This window comes from Oculina patagonica, chromosome 8, assembly GCF_052425735.1.
Source record: "Oculina patagonica isolate OP01 chromosome 8, crgOcupat, whole genome shotgun sequence".
Taxonomy (NCBI): Eukaryota; Metazoa; Cnidaria; class Anthozoa; order Scleractinia; family Oculinidae; genus Oculina; species Oculina patagonica.
In genome coordinates, this window is record NC_135765.1 from 418,819 (window position 1) to 432,365 (window position 13,547).

The 13,547-nt window shown below is 38.7% G+C and overlaps 1 protein-coding gene across 3 annotated transcripts in view; it reads left to right on the plus strand.

Annotated features, from left to right (window-relative positions):
• LOC144662297 (A disintegrin and metalloproteinase with thrombospondin motifs 18-like) overlaps positions 1–11,864 on the plus strand; it is a 27,385-nt gene extending 15,521 nt beyond the window's left edge. For all 3 annotated transcript variants that reach the window (XM_078523079.1, XM_078523081.1, XM_078523080.1), the window contains 12 exons: positions 3,542–3,681; positions 4,164–4,230; positions 4,573–4,660; positions 5,181–5,305; positions 5,709–5,832; positions 6,670–6,759; positions 7,578–7,729; positions 8,517–8,658; positions 9,507–9,636; positions 9,757–9,967; positions 10,507–10,663; positions 11,587–11,864. In XM_078523079.1, the coding sequence (XP_078379205.1) occupies positions 3,542–3,681; positions 4,164–4,230; positions 4,573–4,660; positions 5,181–5,305; positions 5,709–5,832; positions 6,670–6,759; positions 7,578–7,729; positions 8,517–8,658; positions 9,507–9,636; positions 9,757–9,967; positions 10,507–10,663; positions 11,587–11,594 (1,434 nt within the window). In that variant the 3' untranslated portion in view covers positions 11,595–11,864. The remainder of the gene's footprint in view (positions 1–3,541; positions 3,682–4,163; positions 4,231–4,572; positions 4,661–5,180; positions 5,306–5,708; positions 5,833–6,669; positions 6,760–7,577; positions 7,730–8,516; positions 8,659–9,506; positions 9,637–9,756; positions 9,968–10,506; positions 10,664–11,586) is intronic.
• Positions 11,865–13,547: the final 1,683 nt, after the last annotated feature.

Consider the following 13,547-nt stretch of genomic DNA (forward strand, 5'->3'; position numbering starts at 1 on the left):
GTGGTGATGATGTTGGAGTTTCCTCTTCGAAATCTTGGTCAGATTCAACCATCGAATAGTCAGGTACTTCTGGTGACGGCGGCGGAGTTGGTGGGGGTGTTTCCACATCTGGCCTGAAATCTTCACCAAATGGGTTATAAAGATCGAAATCATCCATGTTATAGTTTGGACCTTCTTCAGCATCGGTTTTTATTTGCTTGGTAAAGGCGCGGTCAAGCCTTCGTGTTAGCGGTTTAAATACCTCCTCACCTGAAAGCTGTCCGAATTCTTTTTCAATAGCTTTGTTTTTCATTGCAGTAAGTATTTTGTCATTTTGACGCTCAACAGCGGCCTTTTTTTCAGCAAGTGTTTGCCATTTTTTCATCGACATCTTTTCGCGTATATATATAATCAACAAAAAAATGAAGATTCCAAATTACGATCCTGATTTTTCTTCGCAAAGTAATTTCAAACAAGGGCATCCAAGCATGCCATCAGACACCTTTCGCATGCTTGTTTGTGGCCCAAGCAACTCTGGAAAAACAAACATTCTTTTACACATGCTTTATGAGCTTTTAGTTTACGACAAGATTTATCTTTGCGCAAAAAACCTTCATCAAGAAAAGTACCAGTTGATTCTCGAGGATTTTGAAAAAAGAGTTAATCCAGAAACTGGTTATGAAGTTATCGAAGCATCAGACGACGTCATTCCACTTGAAGATCTTACAGACGATAACCAAAAAATAGTCATATTTGACGACATGGTTTGCGAAAGCAATCAAAACGAAATAATCAATTACTTCATAAATGGAAGGCATCGGCAATGCAGCGTCATTTATCTTTCTCAATGTTTTTTCAAAGTTCCAAAAAATATTCGTGACAATTGCAGCCATTTTTGCATTTTTTCTTTTCTTCCAAGAGAAAATAACCGTATTGCAGATGAGCTTGGAATAAACAGAAATCTGCTTGATCTTGCAACAAAAACAAAATTCTCTTTTTTATATCACGACAGGCCAAAAAAAATAACAAAAAAAAATTTTGACGAATATATATAAATGGGAGCTTTCAACGGAGACACAGGGCATCCTTCAGACAGCTCATCAACAACTGGCCCTCCCGGCCCCCCGGTCCAAGAGGTTCGCCTGGCCCTGCTGGTCATAAAGGCGACACTGGCCCCCAAGGTCCCCAAGGACCTACTGGTCCTGCTGGTCCTCAAGGTTCTCGTGGTCCAACTGGCCCTGCTGGCCCAAAAGGCGACACTGGTCCTCCCGGCCCCACTGGCCCAACTGGCTCAAAAGGTGTTGGTGGACAAAAAGGTGATAAAGGTGACAGCGGCCCAACTGGCTTTACTGGTCCTGCTGGTCCACAAGGACCCCAAGGTGCAACTGGCTCTGCTGGCCCCGTAGGTGCAACTGGTCCTGCAGGCCCTGCTGGTCCAAAAGGTGAAACAGGTCCAACTGGGCCCGCTGGTGCCACAGGGCCTGCTGGGCATACTGGCCCTGCTGGAACAAAAGGGCCAAAAGGAGATGCTGGCCCAACTGGCCCTGCCGGTCCTCAAGGTCCCGCTGGAGTAAAAGGTGACCCTGGACAAATGGGTGTTGTTAATCAAAATTTGGTAATGAACGACCATTCAATCAAACAGCTCGCAAATCCTGTTGGTGACCAAGACGCTGTAAACTTAACATCAATGAAAAAATATGTTGGAACTCACACAATTTCTTCAGGAACAAAAGAAAATCTGTTTTCTCATTTGTTTTTTTCAGCATCTTCTTTTACAGGAGTTACAAATTTTGACTCATTAACAACTGTTAACAATTTTAACTCTGGTGTTCACTTAGTTAACAGAAGCGCTTTTCGTTTTAATTTACTAAAATCTGGAGACAGTTTCAATTCAAGATTTAAAATCGGCCTCACTGGCTTGTTCCCTGGTGATTACACTCTTTGCGTTGAATTTTTCTTTCCTGAAAGTGATCTTAACTGGAGTTTAAGTGCTTCGTCACCTTTTGGGGGAAACACTGTTAATTATCATACAAAACGCTTTAACAATCACAGTCCAAAATATATGCGAACAATTATTCATTCACAAAAAGATCCGTCTTGGTTAGACGACAAAATTTTTCTTGACATCACAAATCCTGGTTACTTTGGGTCAAAAGCAAGTGAGCAAGCTTATTTAATTGCTTATGGTGTAAAAGGTTATCAGTCAGATGTGCCAAGCGATGTTTTTGAAAAGCCTTTTACTTTTTCAGGTGGAGACCTTTTGTTAGAAACAAATCGGTTGATATGAATGGATACGAGTTAAAAAACTATTTTCTAAAAAAAGACAAAAATTTTGTCATAAACGGTTTTTATGATGGAACAGATGGTACAACTACTCTTGGGGGTGGTTTTGGCTCAAGTTCTGTTGTTTTTTATTTGGTTAAATTTAATTTTAATTTAAATTACTTTATTATGCCCGTTGATGGAATAATTGAAGAATGGCAGTTTTTATTGAAAGTAAAAAAGATGATAATATTGTAAATGATGAAGTACAGGTGTTTATTAAGGTTCAAAAAAAGATGGTGGAAGGGGGTCAGCCACAGTCAGTCCAACCGAGTCTAATTTCCAAAAACAGGACGTTTCATTAGAAGCATCAAAAGGAGACAAAATTTTGGCCGCAATTGCAAATAGAAACGGAGCAATAAATACAAAAACAGGTTTGTTAAATTTAATAATTTCTAGTAAATATTAAGACGTACAAAAAAAAAAATTTTAAAAGAGTCAATTTCCTGTCAAGAGGTTTGCGACAAGCCCTTTGTCAAAAGTTTTCAACTGCGCGATCGCCTCTTCTGACAATAAAATCACTGTTTGATTGTTTTCTTTTGAAACTTTTTCGTTTTTAAAGACTTTTGAAGGGGTTCCAATAAACCTTTTCAAGTTTTTTTTCCACTTAAGTTAGCAAACTCCACTTCTTCCTCTGCCCATATTTGTGTATATTTCAATGTCCGCAAATGTTCAATTGTTTTACATGAAGCCGCGAGCGAGGATTTGGGGCATGCAAATTTGTGCGTGGGTGTCGGGGGTTTACCCGAATGATATTTTTAGACGTTGTAATATCATGACTCATCGCCAATAACAAAACACCGGCTGTGAAAAAAGCGTCTACTTCAGTGTGTATTTTGCGTGACGTGACAGTCAAGGGCATGTTTGCACATGTCAAGGGCTTGCCTGAACATGGTATGCAAATTTTGTTTTTTCCGCGTGGGTAAACAAAGTCGGGGAATTTACCGTGACTCATTAAAACTTGCCAAAAAACGAACTCCAGCTGCGATAAAAGCGGTTAATTCTGAGGTGTTATTCATTTGACTCCCCTATTACTACTATTTGTAAACAGCTATGATTGCGTAACGTTATAGCAATAAAAATTAAATAAAAAGCGTTTTGTGCGCCTCAAGAAAGAAAACAAATCATTCACTTGACATTATTGCAAATAGCGGTCAACCAACACAACAGCCATTTCTTCAGACGCATGAAATTTATATTATTTTTATTGACATATTCATATAACGTTCCTTTACTACAGTGGTGCATAAGCGGAGAGTGTGTTTACGACGGTTCCCAGATAGTAAATGGAGGGTGGAGTAAATGGAGTTCCTACTCGTCCTGTTCACAAACATGTGGAGGAGGAATACAGTGGAGAACAAGAACCTGTACAAATCCACGGTATATCTAAAATTCTTTTAAAATCAAGAAGTGCATTGCAATATTCTCCATTCTTGTTTTTGCGTGGTATATTCTACCCACTGATCAAATTAGCTTGAGTTTTTCTTTAAATGGATAATCGACTACCTTTAACTTCATCCTATTGAGTCATTTTCCTGGCAACATTTTAAGTTAGAGTCACTGACTTGATTTCCAAATTTGACGATTTCATGGCAACCGGTTATTAGTTCTATGTTTTCTTTTATCAAATTGTACTTCATGCAAAAATGCTTTTTTGGCGTTTGTACTTCAAATAATCAATAGAGGTTAAGTTTGGCGTTGGTATCAATTTATCATTTGATAGCATTTCTGCTTTGTGATAGCTTTGAAGTCGTAAAGATGATAGACAGCCTGAGGCACCCACTAACATGAGCATTAACTGACACTCAAATTCGCGTCCACCTTCAGATAACTTGTGATAGAGATTGTTTTATTGTTTTTAGACCCCAGAATGGAGGAGAAGATTGTGAGGGTGAGACTAGAGGAATTCCCAGGATCTGCAGTAGGGAGGTAGGAATTTCTCACTTTTCATGAACTACATTTCCTCTTTTATTGGCTGTGAAAGATTTTTTGGGTAAACGAGAAATATTCTCTGCGCTTTTTTTGTGCTTGTATTTTGTCTTTGCCCCATCTTTACTTCACTCTCCACAACACGCACGTTTGCTGTACAAGTGCAGGCTGCCAAAGGTTATATTTCCGTTCATTTCACTTCTATAATATTTTATATATCTGTCTTCACGCTCTTAAAACACTCTAATAAGAAAAAGGGCCCAGAAAGTACAAAGCAATGTCTGGCTCCCTTTCCGTAAAAAATAAACTTAGTTAATTACTGTCTGATAAATGCTCCCACAGCCTTGTCCAGCTGGCTCCAAAACATACCGAGATGTTCAGTGCCAAGCTATGAACGCCAAATTTATCGCATATTACAGGGGAGGAGACGGTAAGAAAAAGCATTAATTAATTAATCATTTTGGACTGGGACAAAAATGCCTTTTCGGTCCGAATTCAGTCTCCGAAAATTTACTGAGCAACCTCGCAATCAAATTAGTTGCTAGGCAAAGAACGTCAACTTATGGTCCCATGCTGACACAAAAAGACGTTCGCGAGTGGCTTGGACCACATTTTGAATTTAAAAAAGGATCTCAGAGTGCCTTTGGGACTGCGACTGTTAAAAAAAAGATGCAGTATGACAGCGGGCTTTTCTGAATAGAACAGGGCAAACAAGAGAATAGCTGAAAACAAATGAAAAATAACATTCACTGGTTTTCTTTGCTAATGATATTAAGCCAGACAGAGTAATTAAACGCATTGCATGAACTGTATCAAACTAGCAAAGTGGGACAGAGTTTTGGTGCAAATTTATTATAACTAACGAGGGTGTTAATGCTGGCGCAAGCCCCGCGAATACAAACTTGCCCTGCTAGCGCGATAGAACATTCTTTTCTTTTCTTTTCTTTCAGATGCATGCAAATTGTATTGCCGAATAAAACACTTAGCTTATCTCAAGGGTCTAGTGAAGAACGGAACAAGATGTCAATACCGTAACGAAAACGTGAAGGATATTTGTATTGGTGGAAAGTGCATGGTATGATGTTAAACTCCGTCGGAGTCCTAAATATTTGTCCATTTTGGGATATATCGTCACTTAGGAGAGCAATCACGAATCCGCCCTAGGTGCTTAGCTATAAAAGCGAGCGGTGCGCGTATATATTTTTACGGATACGAAGCGAAAACCTTTCTTTCCATGCCGTGGGGGAGGTATTCCACGGACCTTAAACGCTGATAACGTTTTTAGCCACCAGACTATGTGGCTTCACTTGAAGATTAACTGGGAACAACCTGATATAAATATAATTACTTAATTGCAAACTACAGAAAAATATGACAAACATCATGATACATTTTGCGTGTACACATTGCAACAGTTTACAAATATTTCTTAATGTTTGCAGACATCAGCGTATAAATGACGTAATTTCTATTTATAGCCCGTAGGATGTGACTATGAGATCGGGTCTGGATTCTCGTTTGATCGTTGTGGAGTCTGCAATGGGGACAGCACCACATGTACTCAAGTGATAGAAACATACACTAAAAATTGGCGAAAGAAAGGTAACAAAATACACTAGATATTCATAGATATGTTCAGAAAAACTGGCTTGGCTTTGGTAATGGTAAGTCATCAATTTCCGGCTCTTAACTTCGGTTAATGTGGTCAGTATGAAGCGACTGTGGGTGTTGCTACTCTCTCGGATGGAATGATAGTGACTTTTATAAAGCTAAACAACCCTAACATCTAAATAAAGTTTTTCATTCATGATGCATGCTTTTCATAAGGGTTACCCTCAAGATTTTTATTTGGTTGCCCCAACAATTCGCCCCAGGCACCCATTCACACTTCTGGGTGAAGAGAGGCACAAGTGTCTTGCCCAAGAACACAACATATTCACCCCAGTCAGGGCTTGAACTCGGACCCTTTAATGCAGAGTCCAACAGCCTAGCCATGAGGCCTCTGCATCTCCCCCATAGCTTGTCTGTGTTACTTGACTTAAAGGAGCAATGTCACGATATTTTAAGTTATTTTTCTGATTACTCTCAAATTAAAGGAAACCTCAACATAGTAGTTTTCTAACATAGAAAAACAACAAAGGAATAATAAAGGCCCGAAAATAAACAAGGATGGTTTCAACTGACGAAGATTAAGACAGATTACGAATGGGAAACTTGAAAAATACGTGCCCATTTTTTCAAGATGCGTTGTCCGTGACGTTACTCCTTTAATTCTTTCTCTCCCACTGGTTGTCGCCATGGGACGACTTGCCTCAAATAACGCGAACTGACAAAATTGATTGGATAAGATGGTATGACCGCTAATTTCTGTCGTACCAAAATATAGTTACTCTAAGCTGGTAACTTTCGAACTTAATTATTCTTTGTTTATAAACATAGAAGTGAAAAGGGCGGATCTAATGTGTGTTGTGCCGGCGGGATCAAAACGAATTCATGTGTACGAGAAGGTTCCTAATAAAAATATTATAGGTGAGAACTGTTTTGATTGTGTATTCCTTTAGTTAAATAACTAATAAAATAATAATAAAGAAAATATTTATGTTGCGCCAATAACCCAAGCGTTCACAGGTAAAACGATTAAATTGTTACACATCTGGAAAAATAGATTAAATATAATTATGACGTGATCTATAAGGTATAAAAACGACTTGAAAAGCTTTTTGAACTGCCTTACTTACAGATGTAAAAATCAGGTGTAAAAAGCCGTATTCAATGGCATGGTCGCTTATAACGAAATGTGACCAGGAAAAAATTTGAATACATAAGTATAACTTTTCTGAATCACGACTTAGTAACCTCTTCCCTCCAATAACTTGTGTCTCATTAAAAACAAAAATAAGGCACAACAATCCGAGCGTAGGCACTGTGGGTACCTAATGCCTGCCTGCCTGCCTGCCTGCCTGCCTGCCTGCCTGCCTGCCTGCCTGCCTGCCTGCCTGCCTGCCTGCCTGCCTGCCTGCCTGCCTGCCTGCCTGCCTGCCTGCCTGCCTGCCTCACTTACGAAGGTACGTAGGTAGGTAGCCAGCCAGGCAGGTAAGTTAGTCAGTAGGTTGATTGGTAGGTAGGTCGGTAGGTTGGTTGGTTGGTAGGTAGGTAGGTACGTAGGTACGTACCTACGTACCTACGTAGGTAGGTAGCCAGCCAGCCAGGCAGGTAAGTAGGTCGGTAGGTTGGTTGGTAGGTAGGTAGGTAGGAAGGGTAGGGTAGGCGGGAAAATAGGTATGTCTATGTGTTTTAGTGTTAACAATTGTCTTATTTGCATTACAACGTGATTTTTTTACTGTTAGGCGTACAAGATGCCAAGAAAAAGTACCTCATAAAACCGCCAAGGGCTAGAAAGAAGTTCTATGCAGCTGGTAGTACAATCATTCATGGTAAAAAGTCGCGCAAAGAATTTTTATACATTCCTGGGCCAATTAACCAACCCCTCAGATTCATGGTAAGAAGTAAGACTATCATATTCTCGCGTGGCAATCAAAAGTTTAATATATATCGAAACGACCCCTAACTAACAGTATTACCCTGAGAAAACGCGCGGGTTATCGCCAGTATGATAGGAAGCCCAAGAGGTCCAAAGCAGCATCATTATTCAACAAATTTTCTGAGGAGTCCCAAATTTATCACAGCACAACAAACTCAACTAAGAAACTCACTTCGAAGAATTGGTAGTGAATCCAATAAAGTTCTCGCTTCAGAAATATCCGCAGAATAGTGTTGGAATACATGTAATATATACTTTTTAATATATGTAATATATACACCACAAAGTATTTTCTCACATAGCAACATTCAAAAAAATCTTTAAACTTTGCAGCGCTTTCCAATGTAAAATGTCGGATCCGCTACCAAATATATACTATACGTTGTCCACAAACAACGGAGCGAGGGTATTATAAGAACCCATTAGTAACAGTAAATGTAATAAAGGATTTCATTAAAAAAGGCGCCGAGTGCAAATTTCATGAAGCGTCTTACCAAATGCCCATCACAATATTGACTAGAAATAAAACTTTCTTATGTATGCCGTTACAGAAATCTTTATTTAGACCTTGCGGTACCTTAAAGGTACCTTAAATAGAAGAACGTGTTTCACACAATTGTGATTAGTTCAATACAGTTCAACAAAAACGTTGATTTTAAAGAAATGAATCCCTTCTCCCTTAAGTTTCTGTTTTTTACATTCATAATTGCACTATTTTTATATGAATTTTGAACATTGTTTATAGTTTGTTTACAAAGGCCGTAAAAACAAAGGGATCGTGTGTGAATATTTAAAATCACAAAAGTCAGAGATCAGTTCAAACGACGTTGAATGGATCATTGACGAGAAGACAGGATGGTCAGTGTGCTCCGAGGACTGTGCTGGAGGTAAAAAGTGAAATTTGGTCTGCAATGCGTATTTATGTTTGGCCATCTCTATCTGATACTGACAACGGTCTAGACACGCCTATGTATTGAGGACTTATTTTTGTTTTAAGCAAAAAAGTGTAAACTGCGCAACACGTCACACGTACAAAGACAATAACCTTATGTACGTCCAAGGTACCTATTTATTCGTACTCACATAATACTGAATGCACAGCAGCATAAGTAACTGATCTATTTTTAAAAGTCCACAAAATTATGACTTTTCTTTAGGAAAACCAAAACGCCACAGAACCATGCACGCCCATTTTTTTTTTAGTCTCATGAGCACCCACTACTCACTCCCAAATAGTTACGACATCATGTTTCGGGCTTGTTGTATCACTTAGCACTGCACCACAACCTAAAATGTAATGCCGTCAGCAGCTATTTAGACATGAAATAGCGCTTTTAGTAAAAAAAAAAACACACTACTTTTTGGAGCTCTAAGAAGTAAATGAGGCCGCGATGTATAAAAGATTTTGCTAAGTGGCAAATATATGATACCCAATATTGCGAAAAGGGAACGTAACAGTTTTTTTTGGAAATTGGTGTGCTATTTTTTCGGTACAAAATTGTAAATTACAGTTGATTAATGTCTAATTAGGGATCTATAATTTCAAGCATTTTTTTGCTTTTCTATAGACTGCCTCATCACTTGTTTTGTATCAACAAAATAGTAATATTAGGCGATTTATAGTGAATATTGTAATAGGTGATGGAAGCAATAAAGTTGAAAGTTGAAAATTTTTGACTTGATAAGAGACCTTGTGTGAATTGAAATGGGTTATTTTCTACTTGTTTCTTTCAAGGAAGGAAAACTCGTGAAGTAAAGTGCAAACGAAAGGATGATCAATCAATAGTTGCGGATGCAATCTGTGAAAAACGATCTGAGAAGCCACAAGATGAGATGTCATGTAACACCCAAGCTTGTCCAGCAGAGTATGTTACACCATAAAAATAGTAACGCTGCTAGAACTTACGATGGTCAATTTCTCTTAACAACTTACTGCTCCTTGAAAAAACGATTTTAATTACGCTATGTGCCTGTCTTATAAACAGATGGCACCTTACTGGATGGAGCTCCTGTTCAAAGACATGTGGACGTGGTGTAATGACGCGCAAACTGTCCTGCAGAATAAAACTTCGTAACCCAGGAGACTACGAAACCGTGAGTGGAGACAGCTGCAAGGGACCAAAACCAACAGAGCTCCAGAAAGCCTGTTTTAAAGACGCATGTCCTGCAGAATGGGTTCCTTCGCCGTGGGGAGAGGTACGTGGATTCTTTAAAAGTTTCTTACATTATTATTGTTAAATGTGTGCACTCTTTGATGCTTCACCCTTCTCTTCTCCCTTCAAAGTTCTGTAAAGGTCCACACTCTGGATACCTTGGACAGGTGTCCGCGCTAAAGGGAGACGACATGAAAAAACAAATTTATTGTAAAGTTATGCCTTTCCGTTGCATATTGGCTAAAGTCTAGTTTGAGTTGAGGGGAACAGAAAACTGCTGCTTGCCATGAATGAGGAGCTAGTTTATCGCAGGATACTATCCAGCATTTTGTGAGCACCGGTACTCATTAATACTCCTGGGTGGGAAAAGATACTAGAGATATATGCTTTGTAATATTTGAGAAGCACAGAAAATAGACAAAAGGCCAATTAAAAGTAAAAAGAACGATGAACTTGATGATGATGATGATGATGATGATGATGATGATGATGATGATGATAATGATGATGAGGACGATGACGATGAACTATGACCACACAGTTTTACTTGGTATTTTACTTACCTTTTACGTTCGTTTGCAGTGTTCCAAGACATGTGAAGGTGGCATTATGACTCGCTCTCTGAACTGCAAAAGACTGAACATCGATGGTACATTTATTCCGGTGGAAAAAGTCTTATGTGAAAACACAGTCAAACCGCCTAAAACTGCAGGATGTAATGATGACATTCCCTGCTCTGGTAAGCAGCATGCATGAAGATGGGAAGTTATCTGTTATGGTGCATCCCCGTTATAAAGATCATGGAGATCACAACAAAATTATAAAAATCTATGGGGGCCGCCGCGAGAAAAAAATTGAGGGAGGCAACGTCTTGGAAGGTTGTGCCGGGTAGCTGAGTGGTTGAGCTAGCAGCCCTAGGGAGCCCAGGGTCAGGGGTTGAATTGCTGGCTTGCTAGGAGGGTGGGCATAGTGGAGTTTTTTGCGTCATTTTCACCAGACTTTGCCACTCACAGCTATGTCATGGTATTTTAATGATAATTGTCTTGTGTTTGGCAGCCAGCTGCAGGCATGTGGCAGCTTGGCTATCACCGGGGATGGCTAGGCACTCCACCTAGCCCCCTGGTCTAGCAGATTTGTAGGGGACCTCAGGGGGAGGGAGGGTGGCTGTTGGTGAATTTCAAGCCTTTCTGTTAGCCGGTTGGGCACCTTCTTTTGAAACAAGGCAGAAATATTTTTTAAATATACACCAACAAACTGTACAATGACACCTATAAGGAATCACATGATTCTCATGCACCGTGAGCCCACTAATATGTTAAGCAAATGAGGAAAGGACCACTGCAAAAAAAGGACAAAACGGTTTTCAAGCCCTCACGAAGGTCACTGGTTCGAATCCTGTTGAAGCCCTTATTTTTTAAGGCCCTGGAATGCGGTAATTAAGCTTCGTGTAAACGCGAAACGTGAATGGTTCACCTCATAAATTCCTACTGCGCGAGACATCTCTTTTTCCTAGGTCAGTGCAAATTGACTTCGAGAACTCGGTTAAAAAAGAACAATGTTTTCATGCAGACTGTTGCCTCTGACTATATTGCCCTCTTTAAACGAAATGTTCGTCATTTTTATTTAGAATGATTAATTTAGAATGACCATTTTTATCAACAGCAATTTAAGGCAGGATGGTCAAAAGAGCAAAGGATGTGCCAGAAAAAAGTGAAAGAAGTACTGGAAAAGATGGCAGTGATCAGCCTCCCTATAATCATGTTACCGTTCAAATGGATAAAACCTGCTGTTTGAACTTTTAACTATTTATCGTGATTTATATTTTTTTTTCTAGATATTGGGTTGGTTTTTCTCTTATAAATATACACAATTAGGGTATTATTTATTCGCTGAATTCGTTGTGAGAGGTGCTGGGAAAGAAGACAGCAATCTGCCTCCCTAAAATCATGTCAACATTCAAAAGGATAAAACCTACGGTTTGACTTTAAAATATTAATCGTGATTTATAGACATTCTTTAAGATCTTGGGTTAGTTTTTTCTTATACATATACACAATAAGGGTATTATTTATTCGTGAAATTCGTTGAAAGAAGTGCTGGAAAAGAAGGCAGTGATCTGTCTCCCTATAATCATGTCACCGTTCAAATGGATAAAACCTCCTGTTTGACTTTAAAATATTTATCTTCATTTAATAGACATTGTTTTAGATCTTGGGTTAGTTTATCTCTTATAAATATACACAATTAGGGTATTATTAATTCGTTGAATTCGTTCAAATGGCAAAACCGACTGTTTGAACTTTTAAATATTTATCGTGATTTTATTAACATTTTGGGGCTTGGGTTAGTTTGTCTTTTATAAATATACACGTACACAATTAGGGTACTATTTATTCGTTGAATAAATCGTTGAAATGGGCGTGGTATGCGTTGCTTTGTGAATCCCATCCATGGTTTCCTAATCATGCTTTAAGTCTTCGGTTTCAAACAAAAATCGCCCGAAGAATGTGCTACCAACAATGCTTAAAAATCTTAAGCGCTTAAGATTTTTTGCGCATGTGCAACTCCGCTCGTGCGAATTCCCAACAGCTGCAGCTTTCGATGCTATAATGAGAAGCGCTACCTGCACCCGTACCAACTACTGTAGCCCAACCTAGCAACAACACACCAAAAAAGGTTTTAACAAATTAAAGCTTTTGAAAGAAAAGTTCCCTTCCTCAGGCTCCAAGAGAATAAAAAAAAAATTACGTAAATGAGAAAAAGACAAAAAGATGAGCAGAATGGTTCCGTTCGGTTAGTTCGGATGCAGCGCAAAGAAGGGCGAGTAAAACTCCACCCTTTTTTTCTTTCACAATTCCTCGCGCTTATCCCAGACTAACCAAACACCTAGAAAAGGCAAGGCTGGCCCTCGTTCCTTTTCAATCCCCAGTTCTCTTTCTTTCATCATAACTCAAAACTTCATTCATAATTCACTATAAATTGAACACCGTTTGACGTGAAATTTCTGATAGCCATTCCCTGCTTGATAAAATGGTGGACGAAGCAGTAAGCGTAAAATTAAATTGAATAAGTTTTCTTATGTGGCAAAGATGATGATGATGATGATGATGATGATGATGATGATGATGATGATGAACGTCGGTCTGTGCAGTTTTTTTGTCGGACTACTGAGATCTTACCTACATTGGATATTTGTTAAATGATTTGATCAATACCACAGATGGTTTAGTCCTAACCGACTAAAATTAGGAAGGTTATTTTAACAGGTTCTTATAGAACGGGGTAAATTATTCAGTACCTGAAAACAACATCAGGCAGCAAAACAAAAGAATGAAGATATATTTTATGATTATTATTTCGGGAGTCACGGCCTTCCGAAATATTAAAATTGAAAAGATACTGTACTTCCGAAACTTGTTATTCTTTGTGATTTTATCTTTTCATTACTTTTAGAGCGCATATTGAATTGTTAAGTATTTACACAGCTCATTTTAGCAATTCTCATCGATTTTTTCATTGTACATTCAGTAGTGTTTTTCTTAATTTTTTTAACATTATTTTAAAGCGCCAAGAGCAAAATTGGATAGGAACTATATAAATATTTGTTTATTATAATTTATTAT